At 45.1% G+C, this 25,465-nt stretch overlaps 2 protein-coding genes across 2 annotated transcripts in view; one reads left to right on the top strand and one right to left on the bottom strand.

Annotated features, from left to right (window-relative positions):
* LOC137307306 (myosin light polypeptide 6-like) overlaps nt 1–25,465 on the bottom strand; it is a 448,832-nt gene that overhangs the window by 23,198 nt on the left and 400,169 nt on the right. The gene's annotated exons all lie outside the window — the stretch shown is intronic.
* The window catches only part of hat1 (histone acetyltransferase 1), a 44,812-nt gene continuing 38,463 nt past the window's right edge, over nt 19,117–25,465 (top strand). The window contains exon 1 of the mRNA XM_067976765.1: nt 19,117–19,299. Coding sequence (XP_067832866.1) covers nt 19,293–19,299 — 7 coding nt within the window. The 5' untranslated portion in view covers nt 19,117–19,292. The remainder of the gene's footprint in view (nt 19,300–25,465) is intronic.

The following is a 25,465-nucleotide window of genomic DNA, read 5'->3' as shown; positions in this document are numbered from 1 at the left end:
TGGCCAATATTTATCCCTCAACGAACATCACAAAAAACAGATTATCTGGCCATTACCTCATTGCTGTTTGTGGGACCTTGCTGTGCGCAAATTGGCTGCCGCATTTCTTATGTTACAACAGTGACTATACTTTAAAAATACTTAATTGGCTGTAAAATGCTTTGGGATGTTCTGAGGTCATGAAAGGCGCTGTACAAATTTAAGTCTTTATTTCTTTTCTTTCTAAACAAGATCCATGCCCACTGCAAAACCAGTCCTGCCATCATGGTTCTCCTTGGACAACAACATCAACTCATTCATATGCTGCAATGTAGCTCCCACTCAGAAAACATTCTGCTACTCTTTGTTGCAGGGATCCCAGACTCCTCCATCACCATCCCTGGGTATGTTCCGTCCCACTGGCAGGACAGACCCACCAGAGGTGGGGGCACAACGGAATACAGTCGGGTGGGGATGGCCCTGGGAGCCCTCACATTGACTCTGGACCCCATAAAATCTGATGGCTTCAGGTCAAACAGAGTCAAGGAAATCTCCTGCTGATTACCACCTACTGCCCTCCCTACTATCACTACTCATCCATATTGAACACCACTTGGAGGAAACTCCGAAGGAAGCAAGGGCACAGAATGTAGTTCCAATCTGAAAGAAATAGCTGCCAAATTGAGCCTGTGTCATGTGGTGAAGGAACCAACATAAGGTAATAACCTACTTGATCTTGTCCTCACCAACCTATTTATTGCAGACACCTCTGTACACGATAGCACGCCTGAGGACCCCACAGTCCTTGTGAAGACAGTCTCATCTCCATCCTTCATCGTGGACTGTGGCACTACCACCGGGGTAAGTGACTGAGGACAAATCTAACAGCCCAAAACTGGGATTCCATGAGGCGATGCGGGCCACCAGTAGCAGCAAAATTGTATGCCACTACAGTAAGTAACCTCATGGTCCAGCACATCACTCACTCCTCCGTCACCATGAAAACAAGAGACCAACCTTGGTTCAATGAGGAGTGTAGAAGGGCACACCAGGAGCCACACCAGGCATATCCTAGAATGAGGTACGAACCCAGTGAAGCTACAGCACAGGGCTACCTGCATGCTAAACACTAAAAGTAGAATAATATATACAGAGCGAAGTGGTCCCACAATCAATGGATAAGAGCAAAGCTCTGTAGCTCGACCACATCCAGTGGTGGTGGACAACCAGGCAACTAACGGGAGGAAGAGACTCCATGAACATCCTCAACTATGGTGGAGCCCAGCACCAGTGCAAGAGATAAGGGGGTAAATTTTAACCCCCAAGTTCGGATGGGTTGGGGGGGGTGGCTGAGGAGTAAAAATCCTCCGTTTCCAGAGCGGGACCGCATCCCGGCTCCAACATTCCTGCTTCTGGGTTTAACTCAGGCAGGTTTGTCTACGTGTGAACAGCAGACACCAGGAAGTCCCACCCCCACTTAGACCCGGCGGGCCAATACTTAAAGGGGCAATGTACCTCATTGAGATACTTGAGGGACTTAAATTTTGTGTATTGGAACATTAAAACAAATTTAACCTTATCTGTTTGGGTTTCCCATCGCTTCCGATTCATGTCAGGTGAAAGCAGGTGAGTGCCTTTATTGCGCTGCTCCTGGGCCCGGAGGAACAGGAGTGCTTCTTCCAGGACCCCCGCGATTGGCCGCGACCCCCCCCCAACCATGGTGGACCCCCACCTAGCTGCGACTCTTCACCTAACCTCCAGCGACCTCCAATCTTGTCGTCAGCCCCCCCGATCTTGTCCTCAGCCCCCCTTCCCCCCCGATTTTCTCCCCTGCCTATGATGCCTCCCTCCCTCCCTCCGATCCCAGGCTGCGGCCTGCTGCAGCAGGGCTTCCTGTCCGACAGCCAGCCAGCTTGTCAATCAAGCTGGCTGCTGGGCACGAAACCCAGAAGTGCCATTTATGGCCTCGTTAAGGTCGCGATCCGCCCACTTACCTTCCGGGTTTCGGACCCGGAAAACTTCCTCCCTGCTTCCTTCCGGGCTAGAAGTTAAAATTTACCCCAAGGTATTTGCAAATGTCTTCAGCTAAAAGTGCCAACTGGATGATCCTACTTAGCTTCTTTCTGAGGTCTCAACCATCAGAGATGTCAGTGTCCAGCCAATTCGTCTCACTCCACATAGCATTAAAAAGCAGCTGAGTGCATTGGACACTCCATAACGAATGGGACTATCACTTTAACAAATTTGGTTTCCTGGCTCCAACCATCTTTTCGCTGTGGACGTCCAGTCCCTCTACACCTCTATCCCTTACCAGGATGGCCTGTGGGCCCTCTGTTTCTTCCTCGGACAGCGGCCCAACTAGTCTCCATCCATCACCACCCTCCTCTTCCTGGCTGAACGTGTTCTCACATTGAACAACTTTTCCATTAACTCCACTCACTTCCTCCAAATAAACGGTGTCGCTAAGGGAACCCACATGGGTCCTCGTTTTGCCTGTCTTCTTGTAGGATATGTTGAACACACTTTGTTCCAGTCGTGCTCAGGTCCCCTCCTTGATCTCTTCTTTCGTTATATAGATGACTGTCAGTGCTGCTTCATGCTCTTGTCTTAATCTAGAGAACTTCATTAGATTTGCTTCAAGTTTCCACCACTTCCGTGCATTTATATGGTTCATCTCTGACTTGTCCCTTCCCTTCCTGGACTTCTCTATCTCTGGGGATAGGCTTTTCACCAATATCTATTACAAGCCCACTGATACCCACAACTACCTCGATTATACTTCTTCCCAACCAGGTTCCTGCAAGAACTCTATTCCCTTCTCCCAGTTTCTCCATCTCCGTGGCCTCTGCTCTGACGATGCCACCTTCCACACCAGAGCTTCCAAAATATCCTCCATTTTCCTCAGCCGAAGATTCCCCTCCACCATGATTGACAGGGCCCTCAACAGCATCCATCCTATTTCCCATACTTCTGCCTTCACCCCTTCTCCTCCCTCCCAGAACAAGGGTATCCTTGTTCTCATCTTCCACCCCACCAACCTCTGCAATCAACAGATCATCTTTTGCCACCTCCAATGCAATCCCACCACCAAATGCATCTTCCACTCCCCTCTCTTCTCTGCTTTCCAAAGGGACCATTCCCATTATGACACCCTGGTTCACTCTTCTACCTCCCCTACCACATGCTCTCCTTCTGGCACCTTCCCAGGCAAGTGCAGGAGATGCAACACCTGTCCATTCACCACCTCCAACACCACTGTACAGGGCCCCAAATCCTCCTTCCAAGTGAGACAGAAATTTATGTGAACTTCCTCCAACCTAGTACAATGTGTCAGCATTGGCTCAATGGTAGAACTCTTGTCTCTGAGTCAGAAGGTCATGGGTTCAAACCCCACTCCAGAGACTTCAGCACATAATCTAGGCTGATATTTCAGTGCAGTACTGAGAGAGTACTGCATTGTCAGAGGTGCCTGCTTTTAAATGAGACATGAAGCCCTGCCTGCCCTCTCAGGTAGACATAAAAGATCCCAAGGCACTATTTCAAAGAAGAGCAGAGGAGTTCTCTGGTGTCCTGGGCAATATTTATCCTTCAACAAACATCACTAAAACAGATTATATGGTCATTTATCTCATTGCTGTTTGTGGGACCTTACTGTGCACAAATTGTGTGTCATGTTTCCCTATATTACAACAGTGACAACACTTCAAAAGTATTTAATTGGCTATGAAGCACTTTGGGATGTCATGAGGTCATGAAAGGTGCTATATAAATGCAATTTCTTTCTTTCGTTCTAGTACACTGTATTTGCTGCTCACACTGTGGGCTCCTAAAGATTAGTGAAGACAAATGTAGGTCCCTTACAGTCAGAAACGGGAGAATTTATAATGGGGAACAGGGAAATGGCAGACCAATTAAACAAATACTTTGATTCTGTCTTCACGGAAGAGGACACAAATAACTTCCCAGAAATGCTAGGGGACCAAGGGACTAGTGAGAAGGAGGAATTAAAGGAAATTAGCATTAGTAAAACAATAGTGCTGGAGAAATTAATGGGACTGAAAGCCGATAAATCCCCAGGGCCTGTTAATCTGCATCCCAGAGTACTAAAAGAGGTAGCCATGGAAATAGTGGATGCATTGGTTGTCATCTTCCAAAATTCTATAGATTATGGAACAGTTCCTGCAGATTGGAGGGTGGCAAATGTAACCCCACTATTTAAAAAAGGAGGGAGAGAGAAAACAGGGAACTACAGACCGGTTAGCCTAACATCAGTCGTAGGGAAAATGCTAGAGTTTATTATAAAGGATGTGATAACAGGACATTTAGAAAATATCAACGGGATTAGACAAAGTCAACATGGATTTATGAAAGGGAAATCATGTTTGACAAACCTACTGGAGTTTTTTGCGGATGTAACTGGTAGAATAGATAAGGGAGAACCAGTGGATGTGGTTTATTTGGATTTTCAGAAGGCCTTTGATAAAGTCCCACATAAGAGGTTGGTGTGCAAAATTAAAGCACATGGGATTGGGGGTAATATACTGGCATGGATTGAAAATTGGTAAACAGACAGGAAACAGAGAGTAGGAATAAATGGGTCTTTTTCGGGGTGGCAGGCAGTGACTAGTGGGGTACCGCAGGGATCAGTGCTTGGGCCCCAGCTATTCACAATATATATCAATGATTTGGATGAGGGAACCAAATGTAATATTTCCAAGTTTGCTGACGACACAAAACTAGGTGGGATCGTGAGTTGTGAGGAGGATGCAAAGAGGCTTCAAGGCAATTTAGACAAGTTGAGTGAGTGGGCAAATACATGGCAGATGCCGTATAATGTGGATAAATGTGAAGTTATCCATTTCAGAAGGAAAAACAGAAAGGCAGAGTATTATTTAAATGGTGATAGATTGGGGAATGTTGATGTACAAAGGGACCTGGGTGTCCTTGTACACCAGTCACTGAAAGCAAACATGCAGGTGCAGCAAGCAGTTAGGAAGGCAAATGGTATGTTGGCCTTCGTTGCAAGAGGATTTGAGTACAGGAGCAAGGATGTCTTACTGTAGTTATACAGGGCCTTGGTGAGACCATACCTGGAGTATTGTGTGCAGTTTTGGTCTCCTTACCTAAGAAAGGATATACTTGCCACAGAGGGAGTGCAGCGAAGGTTCACCAGACTGATTCCTGGGATGGCAGGACTGTCATATGAGGGGAGATTGGGTCGACTCGGCCTGTATTCACTCCAGTTTAGAAGAATGAGAGGGGATCTCATTGAAACATATAAAATTCTGACAGGGCTCGACAGACTGGATGCAGGAAGGATGTTTCCCTTGCCTGGGGATCCAGAACAAGGGGTCACAGTCTCAGGATACGGGGTAAGACATTTAGGACTGAGATAAGGAGAAATTTCTTCACTCCGAGGGTGGTGAACCTGTGGAATTCTCTACTACAGAAGGCTGTGGAGGCCAAGTCACTGAATATATTTAAGAAGGAGCTAGATAGATTTCTAGACACAAAATGCATCAAGGGGTATGGGGAGAGAGCGGGAATATGGTATTGAGATCGAGGATCAGCCATGATCATATTGAATGGCGGAGCAGGCTCGAAGGGCCGAGTGGCCTACTCCTGCTCATTTTTTCTATGTTTCTATTTTTCTGTTTCCTCTACATCTGGGAGACCAAACAGATTAGGTGATCTCTTTACTGAGCACTTCCATTCTGTGCTCAAGTGCAACCCCGAGTTCCGGTCACTTGCCATTTCAATTCTCCGTCCCACTCCCATTCTGACCTCTGTCTTTGGCCTCCTACACTGTTCCAAGGAAGCTCAATGCAAGCTCGAGGAATAGCACCTCATCTCTCTCATAGGTACTTTACAACCCTCTGGCCTTAACATAGACTTTAACAACTTCAGACATAAACCACAGCTCCCATTTACTCTCTGATAAGAAGTGCTGGCAATGTGGGTGGGTGTACTGACGTTTCTGGGGGTGGGGGGGAAAGGAGCATGTTGCTGTTTTGGTGGAGACCCCACCCCCCAACAGGGTGGTCTGCACCATTGGTGTCAACCTGCCTTGTTCTTCCAACAGCAACAGCAGGCTGATCCAAACCCACAAACAACACTGGCTGACTGATCCCAGCTCAGCATCAACATCATAACTATCATCAATATCATCATCACCATCACCAACATCATCAACATCATCACCAACATCATCAACATCTTCATCATCAACATCACCATCATCAACATCATCATCACCATCATCATCACCAACATCATCAACATCACCAACATCATCATCATCAACATCATCATCGTCATCATCATCATCACCAACATCTCCATCATCAACATCATCAACATCATCATCAACATCATCATCGTCATCACCAACATCACCAACATCATCATCATCATAATCAATATCATCATCAACATCACAAACATCATCAACATCACCAGCATCAACAGCATCAACATCATCATCGTCATCACCAACATCACCAACATCATCGTCATCACCAACATCATCGTCATCACCAACATCATCGTCATCATCAACATCAACAGCATCAACATCATCATCGTCATCACCAACATCAACATCACCAACATCATCATCATAATCAATATCATCATCAACATCACAAACATCATAATCACCACCAACATCATCATCATCATCGTCATCACCAACATCATCATCATCATCGTCATCACCAACATCACCAGCATCAACATCATCATCAATATCATCATAATCAATATCTTCATCAACATCACAAACATCATCAACATCACCAGCATCAACATCATCATCAATATCATCATCGTCATCACCAACATCATCGTCATCACCAACATCAACATCACCAACATCATCATCATCATAATCAATATCAGCATCAACATCACAAACATCATCAACATCACCAGCATCAACATCATCATCAATATCATCATCGTCATCACCAACATCACCAACATCATCGTCATCACCAACATCAACATCACCAACATCATCATCATCATAATCAATATCAGCATCAACATCACAAACATCATCAACATCACCAGCATCAACATCATCATCAATATCATCATAATCAATATCATCATCAACATCATTAACATCATCATAATCAATATCATCATCGTCATCACCAACATCATCATCATCAACATCATCAACATCATCATAATCAATATCATCATCATAATCAATATCATCAACATCATCATCAACATCATCCGCAACATCACCAACATCATCATCACCAACATCATCATCATCATCAACATCACCAACATCATCATCAATATCACCAACGTCATCAATATCATCATCATCAACATCATCATAATCAATATCATCATCAACATCATCATAATCAATATCATCAACATCATCCGCAACATCACCAACATCATCATCACCAACATCATCATCAACATCACCAACATCATCAATATCATCATCATCATCATCATAATCAATATCATCATCATCATCAATATCATCAACACCATCATAATCAATATCATCAACATCATCATCATCATCAACATCATCAGCAACATCACCAACATCATCATCACCAACATCATCATCACCAACATCATCATCAACATCACCAACATCATCATCAATATCACCAACATCATCATAATCAATATCATCATCAACATCACCAACATCATTATCAACATCATCATCATCATAATCAATATCATCATCAACATCACCAACATCATCATCAATATCACCAACGTCATCAATATCATCATCATCAACATCATCATAATCAATATCATCATCAACATCATCATCAATATCACCAACATCATCAACACCATCATAATCAATATCATCATCAACATCATCATCATCATCAACATCATCAACAACATCATCACCAACATCACCAACATTATCATCAACATCACCAACATCATCATCACCAACATTATCATCACGGGCCTGTCCAAGGTGGCCATCCACAGGTTTAGGATGCTCGTGGTCCGTGGGGGCGGTCGCTCGGCCTGTCTGCCTCTCTTCCGTGGAATGCTCCGTGCCCGGGTGGCCCTGGAGATGGAGCACGCGGTGTCTGCCGGTACGCTTGAGGCTTTCCGCGACCGGTGGGCACCGCAGGGGCTGGAATGCATCCTGGACGAGGATAATAAAATTTTAATTTGAACACTTGGTTTTGGTTTGTTTGGTTTTAGTATTTAAGCACACCCCACACCCCCCCTTCTTATAAAAGGGGGGCCTAATAAGGGGAAAAAAAGAAAAAATCTCAAAGTGTCTCTTTGTTTAAATCTCTTGGAATCATAACTTTGAATTAAAAAAAAAGAAAAAAAAAGATTAAAAAAAAACATTATCATCACCAACATCAACATCATCATCACCAACATTATCATCAACGTCATCAACACCAACATCACCAACATCATCATCATCATCAACATCATCATAATCAATATCATCATCATCAACATCACCAACATCATCATCAACATCATTAGCAACATCACCAACATCATCATCAAAATCATCATCAACATCATCATCAACATCAAATTCAATAGCATCACCAACATCATCAACAGCAGCTGACTGGTCCAAGCCCAGGATACCAGTAGCCTGAATCTGAACTGGATATCTGTGTCTTTCACACGTGTGCTTCTCAAATCTTTTCAAGGACAGACCGAGAAAACACTTGCTAATATGAGGACGGTTATAAATCATTAAGCTGCTTTATTTCACAGCGAATGAACATACAGATTAACAGTTATGGTTAGATTCACATAGCTCAATCAGTACAACCTGTCTTTATGTAACAATACAAAATAATTAAAACGCTATGCTTCCCCACATCAGTTTGTCACTTTGCTTGACTTTAAAAAAGTCACTTCTAACTACTTAAGTAAAAAGCAAAATACCACTGGAAGTCTGAAACAAAAAAAAAGAATGCTGGAAACACTCGGCAGATCAGGCAGCATCTGTGGAGATAACAGGAAAGTTAGCATTTCCAGTGTGGACCCTTCTTCAAAACTGAAAAGTAAAAGGCAGACAGGAAAAGTAAAAGGCAGACAGGCATAGTAATGCCATCAGAAAAAGGGGAGGAAGAAAAATATAAATTACAAAAATAGACAAACCCATAAAGGTAAAATGAGTAACTTCAGTCAAGTAATACACAGAAAGATTAAGATGTTAAAGAGACAAAAGATGTATCAATTGCCAAAGAAGGGGGAGGACTGGGAAACATGAGCGTTAGAAAGCCTGGGGGTCAGGTGTGGAATTAAAATAGTTTTGGATATGGCTGAAGTCTCAAGTTACTGAAGTCAGTGTTGAGTTGCAGAGTGCCTAGGAGAAAGAAGAAATAACGGAGTAGATTTTCATCTTTACCGCTGGGCAGAACAAAGAGAGGAAAATCTAGTGGGGAAGATTACATGCCAGTGACAGAACCAGCCTGATTTAAATTTCCATTTCAATGGATGGATGGAAAATCCTGCAGGTTCATTGAGGGGCCAGATTGTCCTCTCTGCAAATCACCCAAGTGGTAAAGATGAAAATCTCCCCCCATTTCTAACTACTCTCCTGCATTCTAACCTTCTCACAACCTTTGCTGGGCCTGACTGTCCTCCCAGCTTTGTCTTTGATACCTGACCGCCCGGCCATGATTATCCTCCAAGCGGCGGTGTTCCAGTGTAGGGGACTCCGCCGACACCATTGGAACACCAACCCCAGGAAAACACAACCCTGGGGCAAGGGGGGGGGGAATTCCCACTGCCAAGGGGGAGCCAATCATTGCCTGGCCACAAAATCCTTGCTTGGTGACCAAACAGTTAAAGAGGCAGAAGTGGCCTGAAGATGGGAAGAACAGCATCCTGATAGGCCTCAGCATGGGGTGGGCGGGAAAGGAGCAGCGTTCCTGGGAGGGAAATCCTGGGAAGGGCAGTGAGGCAGTGGTAGATCTCACCACCCAAACTTTCTGTCATTCACCCCTGAGAGAGGAATCCAGTACCGTTATCCGGCATGCTTTGGGAAATAGGCTAACTGAGGGCAGCAAAGACTTATAACTTTAAAGCTGCAAGAACAGCTTTTGAAAAACTGCAAACTTGCCATTCCCAAGGAAAGCTTCGTATACTATCTGAAGACAGCCATGTGTGTTGTGACTATCCCTTGTCTGGGGGAATGAGGTCATACCTCCAGACCCAGTACATAGTCAAAATAATAATTAGGAACCACATCTCTATACTAAGAATGATGGTGCCACGTAAGTGCACTAAATAGGATGATGGGGGGGGGGGGTGGAATTATGTAAGACATTCATACAAACCCAACATAAGAACAGCCAAAGACCCCAGTTAGTTAGAATTCTCAAGACGATCCGTGACATCGGTGCTGACAGCGGGAGGACTGATCAACTTCTCCTGGCACAGCTATTGAGGTTGTATGTTTAGGCAAACCTATGTATGTCTTATATCATTGGGAGAAAAGATTGGCTTTGGGAAGGTTTTTAAGTGAGGAGAGACAGGTGGAAAGGGGATGGGGCTTACAATGCAGTTCCAGAGTACAGCTGGCTGCTGGCTGAAGGCTCTGGCACCAATGCTGGGATGGATGCACTGGAAGACCAAAGGGTGTGCCGGGAGAGCAGATCTGAAGGAGGTTGAAGCGGTAGGGTGGAGCGAGGCCATGGAGTGACTTGAGGACAAGGATGAAAATTTTAAATTTAACGTGTTGTGGGATGGGGTATGAGTGAGAAACTGGAAAGTGATGACGGATTGGGGCTGGAGTGGTTGGGAGACAGGAAGGAGGTATGGGATGGAGAGGAGGAAGGGAAGGAAGCTGCAGAAGCGTGAGCGAACTCTTCTATACTATCCACCATGTTTTGGAAGCTCCTAGGCAGGTGCCCAAGAGTCAAACAGTCACTCATGCTCTAAAAGCTGGGCTCCAGAGATCTGGATCTCTGGCTTCAGCAGCTGGGGAGGGAGGTGACCTGGCTTCCAAACAGATACTTCCTGCTCCTCTGTGCATCACCCAGGGTTCTCCCCTCAAACTGGCTATCTAAGTCCCATGGAGGGGATGGTTCTGTGCTGGTGCTTGCCTGAGTCTTCAGCAGTAATGAGGTGCTTGGTAAGGTGCTGATGGACTGCTCTTGGGAGGGGCTGGCCAAAGCTTCTGGGCATGTACCTGAGGAAAGAGAAAGAGGAGAGTCTTAAGGGATTTCTACTGAGGTAATTCATGAAGAGCTGCCTTAGCCAAGCAGCTGGCATGCTTGGCATCATGTACAGCAGTTTGGGTGTCAGTGCTTGTGAGAGTATGTAGGATGGAGCATGCAAGATGGAGCAGTGTGATACAGACCCTGAGCCATGGCTCCTGCTTCTCAATCCCCAGCCTCTCCTCAAAATCCATCCCGCTCCTCAAACAATGTCAGACCTACTATTGTGGCAATCAGCTGACATTGGTTGTTTGAAGCTTCTTCCTAAATAACAAAAGGAAAACTTGGACTCAGCTTACCCCTGTATGTGAAGGTGCATTATGTGGAGGGGGTAAGGACAGAAAGAGCCAACATGCAGGTGAATGTCAGAGAAGGACTTGTGTCTGGGTTGTCCTGGTCTCCTTGCGCAGAAGAAAGTGAGAGCTGGGAGTGAAAGGTGGTGGGAAGAGCTTGGTGCAGCTCCATGGGCAGGAATGGATAGGTGCGGAGGAAGCGAATGAAACACATGGGTAAAAGGCCCAAAATGATACCAGTTTCAGTTGGTATACAGCAGAAAGAGGGTAAATGTCACCCACCTACCATCCTGGTGAGATTGTGGAATTTCTTCAATCAAGGTTCTCTGAAGAGTGCTTAAGGCATCCACCTTTCCGCCAAGCTCTTCGTACCACTGTCTGTGGCCACGGCAAGGGAAGAGAACCTCTCTTTGGCGCACCAAAGCACCCAGCAGCATTTCTAATGCCTTCCCATCAAAGCAGAGGCCCTGCTTCTTCCAACAGTGCTGCCAACCATTACAGCGCTTGGTAAACGTCCCGCCAGACACAGCAAGATCTGGCCACTGCTCCCAAAGGTCAACTCCAGATCAACTCCTTACTTCCAGGAACTATACCCCTTTATGCAGCTGCAGGACTTATAAGGTACACTTTCCTCTACCTGAGGTGTGCTGCACCTGAGAGGAAGCAGCTTCCCCTGTAGGCCTGGCCCCTGGCTGGGCTATGCCCCGAAAAATTAAGGAGGAAATCTGTTTGCCGCTGGAGGTCGCTCAGATTCCGGGCCACTGAGATCGGGCCTTCTGGCTACTGCTGGAGAGTAGCGGTCAGAAGACCAGACTGCTTCAAATTGTTTCCTTTGAGCCTTGGTGACCACGACTGAACTAAGTGTTCAAGGTGCAGCCTGACCAGAGCACCATACAGCTTCAGCATGATGGCCTCAGACTTAAACTCTACTGATCTGGCAATAAAGCTCAGCATTGTGTTTGCTTTGCTAATTGCTGCTCTTCAATGACTGAACATGGTCAGCGTAGCATCCACTATCACAACCTTTCCTTTCACCTCATGTGGCATGTCGTTGGATTAGCAAAGCACTTCGCATCTCTGGTGAGGTCAGGGTGAATTTGCTGCCATATTTACTTCTTTGGATTTAGATCTTTGTCCGGTTCCTCCCTTCAAAGGTTAGTCCATCTCCAGGTCATCACATGCTGGGTCCAAGAGTTCAACCTTCTCTGGTGAGCTGACACATATTACCATATCTCTGTAACCTCCTCCAGCCCTGCAACCCTCCGAGATCTCTGCGCTCCTCCAAATCTCGCCCCTTGTGCATCCCGGATTTTCTTCGTTCCACCATTGGCGGCCGTGCCTTCAGCTGCCTAGGCCCTAAGCTCTGGAATTCGCTGCCGAAACCTCTCTGCCTCTCTACCTTTCTCTCCTCCTTTAAGACACTCCTTAAAAATGACCTCTTTGACCAAGCTTTTGGTCACCTGTCCTACTATCTCCTTAAGTGGCTCTGTGTCAAATTTTGTTTGATAACATTGCTGTGAAGCACCTTGGGACATTTTACTACATTAAAGGTGCTATATAAATGCAATTTGTTGTTGTTGTTGAGAGACCCATTGTTAACGGTCTTGCCTATTGTATTAACAGGTAGATTTTCTTAGCTTGCCTGGGGTAGTCCCATTACCATCTCTGTCAGATTAAGCTGAGCCCCATAAGGATGTACCAGTGTCCTGGATGGAAAGGTCAGAAATGGGGATGTTCGCTGATGATTGCACAGTGTTCAGTTCTATTTGCAATCCCTCAGATAATGAAGCAGTCCGTGCCCGCATACAGCAAGACCTGGACAACATCCAGGCTCGGGCTCATAAGTGGCAAGTAACATTCGTGCCAGGCAATGACCATCTCCAACAAGAGAGAGTCTAACCACCGCTCCTTAACATTCAACAGCATTACCATCGCCGAATCCCCCACCATCAACATCCTGGGGGTCACCATTGACCAGAAACTTAACTTGACCAGCCACATAAATACTGTGGCTACAAAAGCAGGTCAGAGGCTGGGTATTCTGCGGCGAGTGACTCACCTCCTGACTCCCCAAAGCCTTTCCAACATCTACAAGGCACAAGTCAGGAGTGTGATGGAATACTCTCCACTTATCTGGATGAGTGCAGCTCCAACAACACTCAAGAAGCTCGACACCATCCAGGACAAAGCAGCCCGCTTGATTGGCACCCCCATCCACCACCCTAAACATTCACTCCCTTCACCACCAGCACACCGTGGCTGCAGTGTGTACCATCCACAGGATGCACTGCAGCAACTCGCCAAGGCTTCTTCGACAGCACCTCCCAAACCCGCAACCTCTACCACCTAGAAGGACAAGAGCAGCAGGCACATGGGAACAACACCACCTGCACGTTCCCCTCCAAAGTCACACACCATCTCGACTTGGAAATATATCGCCGTTCCTTCATCATCGCTGGGTCAAAATCCTGGAACTCCCTTCCTAACAGCACTGTGGGAGAACCTTCACCACACGGACTGCAGCGGTTCAAGAAGGCGGCTCACCACCACCTTCTCAAGGGCAATTAGAGATGGGCAATAAATGCTGGCCTCGACAGCGACGCCCACATCCCATGAATGAATAAAAAAATACTAGGCCCTCATTTTAACTTTCTATCTGTCCCACCTTGTAATACCCAAGCTTGATATCACTTATCCCTTAATTACGCCTGGATATCTGTTATTCGCCACGTTACACTTTTCCTCCTCTCTGCATCCTCAGTGTTGAAATCAAGACCCATTGCACCATCTTCTACTAGAACTCATTCTTTCCCAAGACCTCCAAACGGTGGGACTCCTCACCTCCTTCAGTCTTCCCTTCCTCAGGCTTTTAAACAAAACTTTGATGTCAACTAGTTACTACTGCTTGATTTACCTCATCTTATCTCCTACTCTTTTCAATCTTGATAGTGCCCTGCACTAAGGGATGGAAACGTTGAACATAAGAACATAAGAACATAAGAAATTGGAGCAGGAGTAGGCCAATCGGCCCCTCGAGCCTGCTCCGCCATTCAATAAGATCATGGCTGATCTGATCCCAACCACAAATCTAAAGAACACAAGAAGTCAGAGCAGGACCCGGCCACATAGCCCCTGGGCCCTCTCCGCCACCCACAGGGCATTGACCGATCCGAACTCAGCTTCATGTCCAATTTCCTGCCCGCTCCCCATAACCCCTAATTCCCTTTACTTCTAGGAAACTGTCTATTTCTGTTTTAAATTTATCTAATGATGTAGCTTCCACAGCTTCCTGGGGCAGCAAATTCCACAGACCTACCACCCTCTGAGTGAAGAAGTTTCTCCTCATCTCAGTTTTGAAAGAACAGCCCCTTATTCTAAGATTATACCCCCTAGTTCTAGTTTCACCCATCTTTGAGAACATCCTTACTGCATCCACCCGATCAAGACCCTTCACAATCTTATATGTTTCAATAAGATCGCCTCTCATTCTTCTGAACTCCAATGAGTAGAGTCCCAATCTACTCAACCTCTCCTCATATGTCCGCCCCCTCATCCCCGGGATTAACCGAGTGAACCTTCTTTGTACTGCCTCGAGAGCAAGTATGTCTTTTCTTAAGTATGGAGACCAAAACTGTATTCCTCAGTAAAAATACTGAACTTGCATTCCTCAGTAAAAATACTCTGCAACTCAACAGCAAAGAGGATTAGAATTCTTCCATGTAAGCGAATATCTTTTTTTTAAATTGAGAAACCCATGTGAAGGGCTAGGCACACAGTCAGTACACAACCACCGTTCAAAAGAGTAGGAGAGAAGCTGAGGGAAATCAGGAAGTAGTGATTATGTGAAGCCAAGCTTCAGTTTAAAAGGCTGCTGATTGTTGGAGAAAGAAAAGACAGAGGGAGGTGAGGAGGTCCATCATTTTGAAGTCCTGGATAAGATGTTACAGGTAGGAGATGGTGCAAAGAGTCTTGATTCGAGCATTGTTGCCAACCGCTTGCATTTTGAGGAACAATCAGCATTTCTGATCCCTGGTTGAACCACTCACAGTGTCTCCAATGTGTGCCGATTTTTGGGAGCTGAAAAATCACCCCAGAAAACCTTGCAAGTTTCCTCTTTTATGTACATGTTATATCATGCATGTGCAGAAGAGATAACTTGTAATGTATTGTGCGATGATTTAAGGAGCTCCTGCACAGATGTGTCCAGCAGGACTGTTGGTAGCCCTGATGCAGGAATTCTGACTGTGGAAATTTCTCTGTGTTCCAAGTTAAACCCAATAGTTGGTTTGATACTGAATATTCTATCTATAAAATGAACATAGTGTTGATGTACTGAACTCATCAACATTTTCTTCTTTTCACAGATCCTTTCTATTTATAAGGCAAAAGCGCGCATAGCCAAACCATCTGCTACAAGTTTAGAGCCTGCCTTAGATATTCTCTCGGTCTGAGTGTCTTAGGTTCAGGAGTATCCCCGTACTACCCAATATCTAACTATACATCATTCGTAGACATGGGGTCAGCTTCCAGATGTCCGATGACAACATCCACTTCTATCTCCCCACCACCCCTCTCAACACCTCCACCTTTTCAGGCTGTTTGTCCGACATTTAATCTTGAATGAGCTGCAATTTCATCCAGTTAAACATTGGGAAGACTGAAGCCAGTCTTTGGCGCCCACCACAAACTCCATTCCCTTACTACTGATTCCATCTCCCTCCCCAGCCGTTGTCTCAGGTTGAATCAGACTGTTCTCAACCTTGGTGTCCTATTTGATCCCGATCTGAGCTTCCAACCCAATATCCTCTCCACCATAAAGACCACCTACTTCCACCCCTATAACATCGCCCCTCTCCGCCCCTGCCTCAGCCCATTTGCTGCTGAAACCCTTATCCATGCTTTTGTTACCTCCAGACTCGACTATTCCAATGCTCTCCTGGCCGGCCTCCCATCCTCCACCCTCCATAAACTTCAACTCATCCAAAACACGTCTGCCCATATCTTATCCCACACCAAGTCCCATTCATCCATCACCCCTGTACTTGCTGATCTATATTGGTTCCCGGATCCCCAACACCTCAAATTTAAAATTCTCAACTTCGTGTTTAAATCCCTCCATGGCTCCTCCCCATCACTATAACCTCCTCCAGCGCACAATGCCCCCCCCTTCCCCCCCCGACCAGAACTCTCCATTCCTCGGACTCTGGCCTCTTGTACATCCCCCACTTCTTTTCCCCTACTATTGGCTATTGTGCCTTCAGCCATCTAGGCCCCATGGTCTGGAATTCCCTCCCTAAACCTTTCTGCTTCTCCACACCCCCCTCTTCCTTTTAGACCCTCCTTAAAACCTAACTCTTTGATCAAGCTTTTAGTCACCCCTCCTAATATCTCCTTTGGCTCGGCATCCATTTTTGTCTGATTATGCTTCTGTGATGTTTTTCTATATTAAAAGGTGCTTTATAAAGGCAAGTTGTTGTTATATGATAGAATAGCCCAGGGATATAACAGTGAAATGTAATACATCAGGTTGTGAGTTGTGACATTCCCCACACTGGCTTGTCTGTCTTTAATGCACATTCTCCAATGCCTGGAGCCTTTAGCCTTTCTTTTTCAAACATAACATTTAAACATAACTCAATCCCCAAATCCCTTCTGTGAAAGAAAAAATTATCAAAAATCCCAAAATGTCCAAATGAGAGTGCTTTCCGTTTCACTTGATCATTGACTTGGTGCCTGGCAAACAGACAAAGCTGGCTTGTGTATCCCTAAAAGCATTCCACTGCTATATGGTCAGCAATACGAATATTCCTTTCTTTGCAGTAGAGAGTCTTCATGTGCTTTCCCGGTAATGCAACTGATGGAATATTGTGCAGCTTAAGTCCTGGCATGTTCATGTCCTACTGCACTCCCATTGCAACTATTATTCTTTGAATGCCATACCCAAGACTATTGGGATTCAGTTTTTAGAGAGAAGAACTGAATAGGGGAATATAATAATAACAAGAAATAGGAGCAGGAGTAGGCCATACAGCCCCTCGAGCCTGCTCCGCCATTCAATAAGATCATGGCTGATCTTTGACCTCAACTCCACTTTCCCACTCAATCCCCATATCCTTTGATTGCCTTAGAGTCCAAAAATCTATCGATCTCAGTCTTGAATATATTCAATGACTGAGCATCCACAGCCCTCTGGGGTAGAGAATTCCAAAGAGTCACAACCCTCTGAATGAAGAAATTTTTCCTCATCTCAGTCCTAAATGGCCGACCCCTTATCCTGAGACTATGCCCCCTAATTCTAGACTCTCCAGCCAGGGGAAACAACCTCTCAGCATCTACCCTGTCAAACCCTCTCAGAATCTGTACTCCAATTGCAACAAGACTTCCTTATTCTTGTACTCCAACCCTCATGCAATAAAGGTCAACATACTATTTGCCTTCCTAATTGCTTGCTGTACCTACATGTTAACTTCCTGTGTTTTGTGTATGAGGACACCCAAATCCCTTTGAACACCAACATTTAATAGTTTCTCACCGTTTAAAAAAATTCTGTTTTTCTATTCTTCCAAAGTTAATAACCTCACATTTCCCTACATTATACTCCATCTGCCACCTTCCTGCCCACATCCCTTTGCAGACTGTGTCCTCCGCACAGCTTACTTTCCCAACTAGCTTTGTATTGTCAGCAAACTTGGATACATTACACACGGTCCCTTCATCTAAATCATTGATGTATATTGTAAATAGCTGAGGCCCCAGCACTGATCCTTGCGGCACCCCACCAGTTACAGCTTGCCAACCTGAGAATGACCCGTTTATTCCTACTCTCTGTTTTCTGTCCGTTAACCAATCCTCAATCCATGCTAAATATATTACCCCCAATCCCATGAGCCCTTATCTTGTGTAACAACCTTTTGTGTGGCACCTTATTGAATGCCTTTTGAAAATCCAAATATACGACATCCACTGGTTCCCCTTTATCTACCCTGCTAGTTACATCCACAAAGAACTCTAATAAATTTGTCAAACATGATTTCCCTTTCATAAAACTGTGTTGACTCTGCCTAATCATATTATGATTTTGTAAGTGCCCTGTTACCACTTCCTTAATAATAGATTCTAGCATTTTCTCGATGACTGATGTGAGGCTAACTGGCCTGTAGTTCCCTGTTTTCTCTCTCCCTCCCCTCTTGAATAACGGGGTCACATTTGCTCCCTTCCAATCCACAGGGACCGTTCTAGAATCTAGGGAATTCTGGACGATCACAACCAATGCATCCACTATCTCTGTAGCCACCTCTTTTAGAACCCTAATCTCAGAACTTTAATGAAAAATCCTAAACTGCAACGTAATAAAAAGGTATTGAACTTATTCAGTCACCTTGGAGCAGCGGCCTTGGTCATATTTTACACAAGAGAGATGTCGGCTGTTTGGGGCTGTCACAGCTGTCCTGAATATTGTAGGTCGGTGTATCTGAGCTTCTATTGACTATTTCCCCCTTGAATCTGAGTGACTGACATTGTTTCTGAATTCTGGCCATTTGCTCCTTGTTATTGATTTGAGTCTACAGCTTCGGCTGACGGCCCACGACCAGATTAGCGCTCAGAGCGAGCAGCCAAGGGCCTGTCCTCCCGCTCACTGAAGGGGGGAGGGGCAGAGATCTTCGGTGAGTTTTTCTGGCATCGATTTCTCCCGCGCCTGCCGACCGGTGGTCACGTGGCACAAGAGCAGGCAGCACTAATCGAGCGGGAGGAGCGGTTGTGCGCCCGGCCGTCAGCCTGTAAGCGCTGGGCTGCAGAGATGGCGGGTGAGTAGAGACGCTGTGGGGCTAGGTTCGGAGGAGGTAATTCGGTTCGGGAGCCGGGGCCGCTGTTCCCAACTCGCGCCTGAAGGGTTTCGGGTCAAAGCGGGGGTATACGAAGCTCGAGCGGGCGGGAACACAGTCAGGAGCGGGTTTCCGGGCTCCGCCGCTTGCTGCACGGGGAAGGGGCCGGGAAATGCCGCGTGTTGAGCCCGGGGGCTGTCGGCTTCCCCTCCCCGAGTCTGAGGAAGTTTGGGAATCTTTCAGGCTGCGGGTGGTGTTCGCTGTTCCATGTTGTGAACACGTCAGTGTGTCTAAACTGCTCCGAATGGCGGGGCTACTTTTCTTGTTCTCTCGCTGCCTGTACTGGAATATTTCAATGTTTAAAGTTCATTTTTCCCCATTTGGAGAAGGAACTTGCATTTCTTGCAAGTCTTTCATGACTTCAGGTTGTTCCAAAGCGCTTTATAGCCAATGATGTACTTTTTGAACTGCACAGAAGCCAATTTGCGCACAGCAAGATCCCACAAACAGCAGTGAGAAAAATTACCAGCTAATCTATTTGTGATGTTGCCTGGGAGATAAATACTGAGTAGGACACTGTGGAGGACTCTCCTCTTCAATGAAGCACAAGCACTACAGGCCAAATGGCTCCTGACATCCTTGAATAGTGCCATGGGATCTAAAACATAAAATATTGACAGGCAGGAAAAGACCAGCTGGTCCACCAAGCCTGCCTCACATCATTATGCCTGGACACTTCCTTCTCTTTCTTCCCCCCCCTCTCCCCCAAGCCATGTAATCTTCTGGGAGAAGTACAAAAAAAAACAAAACCCTGGGGGATTTCTTATGCCCACCTGAACAGTCAGACTGGTTTAATTGCATCTGAAGGATGGCACCCCTGACAAGGTAGCATTCTCACTTCTGCATGGAAGTGTTGGCTTGAGCTTAGATAAGAGTGCTACCAACTGAGTTGCTGGAGGGTAGTACACTAATAACTGTTAATGTGGTTATTTTGCCAGTGTGAGATCTGTTATGTTCTGTAATTGTAAATTAAGGAAGAAGACCAGGATGGAAAGGGCTGTTCAGTCACAGGTCCTGGTAGAAATCCCTTTAGCCCAGTTTGATTTGCCCAGCCTGTCATCTGTGTTAGCCAAACATACTCTGTATCTTTAAATACAGTGTGAGTTCAGGCCTCAAGTTAGACATGAATACATATATATCAAACTAATCTTTATTCAGGAGAAGCTCCAAATATTTCAGCAAAACATGCAACATTTACCACAGCAATATGAGTGCAAGGCACTGAGGCAGCCTTTAACTTACAGGATACAGAAGTTATCTTTATCCTGAGAGCAGAGCCAGCTGATGCCTTTTTCTTTCTGTGAAGGAATCATTGCAGCTCCCAGCCTAGGTGCAGACCTCTACTTTTATAACCTTTATCACTGTTGCATGACTGCCAGCTTGTCTCACCAGCTGTATTCCCCTTTTGTTCCCACACTGTTTAGGACATCACTGAGCAGCTCCCAAGCCCGTTCCTTAATTGTATGTCTTTTTTTAGCTAGTCTTGTCCTTGGCATCTTTTCCACCATCCCATGTTAGCTTCACCTTGATTAACACTATGTGCACTGCTGTGTTAAGTCAACAGACATGCTTATATCCCTGACCATCCTTATCTCTTTAATTGAGCGAGAAGACCATCTGTTCGGGTGATTCCCCTTCTCACACACAAACGTAGCATTACTTGGCTGTTTTAAGAAACTGTAGTTTGGAGATTATATTATCATGTTTGACAGACGAAAGCTGAGAATTGACACGACACCATAATGAATCATTGACAGTATTGCGCTAACAAACTTATTGACTCACTCCAGCTTAGCTGCAGGGATCTCTGCTGCTGCTGCTCTGATTAACCCTTTTCATACCAGTCCATCATCTTCATCCAGTGTGATCCCCAACTTTGTGTGTAGGTTTCTGTCTGGTGAGAATGCTACCATCTCAGTCATGCTGGTGTAAGTATTAAGATATATCTGCCTTTATATAAGATTAAAAATCTTGTCTGTCAACTCTTTTCCATTGTATACATTTCTCTGTCCATATTTATAATGGAAATTGCCCATGTGAACTTGTCACTCTGCAATTACACTCTCCTCTTCTTCCCTCCCTCTCTTTGTGCTGGTGCTACACTGCTGCCACTGGTAGGAGGGTGTACTTACAGCACGAAGTTTACCTAAGCGGTTTCCATTATAAATGTGGATATAGGAATATTATAGAAATATAAACAGAAGCACCAAATGAATGACTTTAAAATGGAGACTGAATTACATCTGCATGCTCTGGGCCAATTATCCTCTGGCCTTTGACCTCACTTCACTTGAAGGCTAAATTTGGTCTTAACTCTGACACACCACAGGCGATTGATTATAACTTTGAAAACTATAGGATGTCCCTCGTGTATGAAAGAATACTGAGTCTCTGCATATCTCTTTGCACGTGCGTGCCTCCCGTTTCTCCCATTTATTCTTGAGATGTGGGTGAGTGCACCATTTGTTTTTTTTAGAACAATCTGGCAGTTTTTATGGTTATTTTTCTGGCACTAGTCCACAAATTACCAGATTTATTGAAGTCAATTTCACAACTTGCCCTGGTGAGATTTGAGCTCATCACTTCAGTGTTGCTAGTCCAGTAGCAGAACTGTGCGCATGTGTCTGAGAGTATATATGGCTTCTTTCTTCCCCTTGTTTCCTTCTCCCCCACCCCCTCCCAGTTCCCTCAAAATTGATTTCTATCTGTAGCTGTAAGCTGAGTACAATGGGTAGAAAGTGTAAATGATCCTATGGAAGAATCATTTTTTAAAAGTTTAATCATTCCTATATTTGTATTTGGCTGTTCAGTTGTTTGTGGTTTGTTTTAATTTCTCTCTGGTCACCTGCAGCTCTTGAGACCATGGGAGTCATGGTTGGGAGCCATTCGGGGGGGGGGGGGAATGGCCTGGGTTAAAACAATTTTACTTCACTTAGTGACACAAGCATTGTAGGAAGTATGTGACAGAACATGCTGTATGCAAGACTTAAATATAACCAGCCCATGTCCCATGGTGTAGTCTTCAGATGAAAGCAGGGTTGGAGGGCGGGGGATAGTTACACCAGGGCCTTATATGGTCCTTATTTTAAAATAATTGATCTGTTCTTGTTTTTATATAATATACTTCCATTTTTTATTTATTCAGTCAAATGACAAAAGTTAAAAGCAATTTTCAGTTGCAGCAATAAACCCCTGTAACTTGCTAAGGTTGGGTCACAGAATTACCTGTACAGCAGATGCAGAGAGGTGATTGAACAAAACTAAAATATTTCCCATCACTTGTGATCAGGCACCTGCTGATCTGAGGAAACCATCTAAGGAGCCGAACTTCACAGGTGGTAATCTCAAGATTACTTCCATAGCCGTGCGTTAGAATAGGGATGGACAAGACGATTAGGGATAACGATGCACGGCTAAAAGTGTGGTGTCAAGAAGAGGGATTCCACTTTGGGCATTGGCACCAGCTCTGGGGCAAATGGGAGCTGTTCCACAAGTATGGGCTACAGCTGAACAGGCAGTGCTAATGTACTGTCAAACTGGTTAAATAGGGAAGTGACAAGATATTTAAACCAGGAAGGAGAGAGTACTGAGAAAACAAAAAACTAACCAGGAACAGCTAATGGAGAAGGGAGAAATAGATGAGGGAAACATTTTACAAAAGAGATATGGAGTAGAGGCATAAAATCAAATGGACCCATTATAGGGGAGGGGGGAGAGAGACTGAAGTAAAGGTGGAAGGAATAGTTTAGACAAAAGAATCATGTAGAAATGAGTAGTGTTAAATAGCAAAAAAAATGTTTAAATTAAAATGCATGTATTGCAGTGCGCAGAGTGGGAAATAAACAACTTGCTATAGCACTAAGATATAGCACCTTTTTAATGTAGTAAAACATTCCAAGGCGCTTCACAGGAGTGTAATCAGACATAAATTGACACCGCCAAACTAGAAGATATTAGGACAGGTGACCAAACGCTTGGTCAGAGAGGTAGGTTTTAAGCAGCGTCTTAAAGGAGGAGAGAGGAGTGGACAGGTGGAGAGGCAAAGAGATTTAGGGAGGGAATTCCAGAGATTAGGGCCTAGGCAGCTGAAGGCACGGCCGCCAATAGTGGGGTGAAGGAAATGGGGATGCACAAGAGACCAGAGTTAGGAAGGCAGAGTTCGCGGAGGGTTGTAGGGCTGGAGGAGATTGCAGAGATAGGGAGGGGTGAGGCCCGGGAGGGATTTGAACTGGGGAATTGGAAGCAATTAATTTATCAGAAGGACTATACTTAGAGCATTAACAAAAACCTGGCTGCAAACTGGAGCAGAGTGGAAAATAAACATATTGGGATGTAATATTTAGGAAGGATAGAAAAATGATAAAGTAGGTGGAATGGCAATATCGGTTAAAGAGGGAATACAGGCTGTAGAGAGGATTATGTAGACAAGGAAGGGGACAGACAGTCAATATGGTTAGAGCTCAGAGAATAAAAATGGCTTGTTCCATTAGTAGGGGTGTATTACAGACCTCCAAATTGTGGAAAGGAAATGGAAGAGGAAATTTGCAGTCAGATTAGAGAGATGAGTAGGAATAACAAAATTATTGTTTTGAGATTTTACTTACCCATTTGTGGATTGGGAATGGGAGGGAGTAAACGGTGAAACGGGAATGGAATTCCTGCAATGTGCGTAGGACTCCTTCCTCGAGCAGTGTGTCCGTATGCCTACAAGGGGAGAGGTATCGCTAGATCTAGTTATGAGTGATAAAGTAGGTCGGGTAGATGAGTTAATTGTGATGAGCACTTTCGGAATTTAAGATGCAACAAAAATGAAAAAAGTCAGTCAAACCTAGAACACCAGATTGGATTCCAGGCAGATTTTAGAAAGATGTGAGGTGAAGTGGAAGGAGAAATTGGACTGTAGAGCAACAGTGGGATTTTTTTTTAAGAGAATTGCCAAGGTACAGCATAAGTATATTCCATTGACGACAAGGAAAGAAACTGCTAGTTTTAGGAAGCTATGGAGAAAGAGGGTAGAAACTAAATTAAAGATGAGGTCCTATGAAGACTAAAAGAATGAAAAAAACTAAAGAATATGAGAAAATCAAGAAGTTACGAGCAGGATATGGAAAACTAAGGGGGAGCATGAAGAAAAATATATTTTTTAAAAAATCAAAAGGAATAACAATAAAAACAGAAAATGTAGGAGAAGCTCAGCAAGTCAGGCAGCATCTGTGGAGAAAGAAACAGTGTTAACATTTCAGGTCGAAGACCTTTCGTTAGAACAGGAAGATGTTAAGAGTTAAAGTTTTTGAGCAAGTACAGAGCCAGGGAAAGGCGGTGGAGGGAGGGGAGGAAAGAACAAAAGGGAAAGTCTGCGATCGGGTAGAGGGCACGAGTGATTAAATGATGAATAAGTCCTCCTCCATGTTGAGCACTACTTGGAGGAAGCACTGAGGGTAGCAAGGGCACAGAATGTACTCTGGGTGGGGGACTTCAATGTCCATCACCAAGAGTGGCTCGGTAGCCGTGTCCTGAAGGACATAGCTGCCAGATTGGGCCTGCGGCAGGTGGTGAGGGAAAAACATACTTGACCTTGTCCTCACCAATCTACCTGTCGCAGATGCATCTGTCCGTGACAGTATTGGTAGGAGTGACCACCGCACAGTCCTTGTGGAGACCAAGTCCCGTCTTTGCACCGAGGACACTATCCAACGTGTTGTGTGGCACTACCACCGTGCTAGATGGGATAGATTCAGAACACATCTAGCAGCTCAAAACAGGGCTTCCATGAGGCGCTGTGGGCCATCAGCAGCAGCAGAATTGTATTCCACCACAATCTGTAACCTCATAGCCTGGCATATTCCTCACCAACAAGCCAGGGGATCAACCCTGGTTCAATGAGGAGTGTAGAAGAGCATGCCAGGAGCAGTACCAGGCGTACCTAAAAATACGGTGCCAACCTGGTGAGGCTACAACTCAGGACTACATACATGCTAAACAGCGGAAGCAACATGCTATAGACAGAGCTAAGTGATTCCATAACCAATGTATCAGATCAAAGCTCTGCAGTCCTGCCACATCCAGGCGTGAATGGTGGTAGACAATT

The sequence above is a fragment of the Heptranchias perlo genome, chromosome X (assembly GCF_035084215.1).
Source record: "Heptranchias perlo isolate sHepPer1 chromosome X, sHepPer1.hap1, whole genome shotgun sequence".
In the NCBI taxonomy this organism is placed as follows: Eukaryota; Metazoa; Chordata; class Chondrichthyes; order Hexanchiformes; family Hexanchidae; genus Heptranchias; species Heptranchias perlo.
This window is presented reverse-complemented; position numbering and strand designations above follow the sequence as displayed.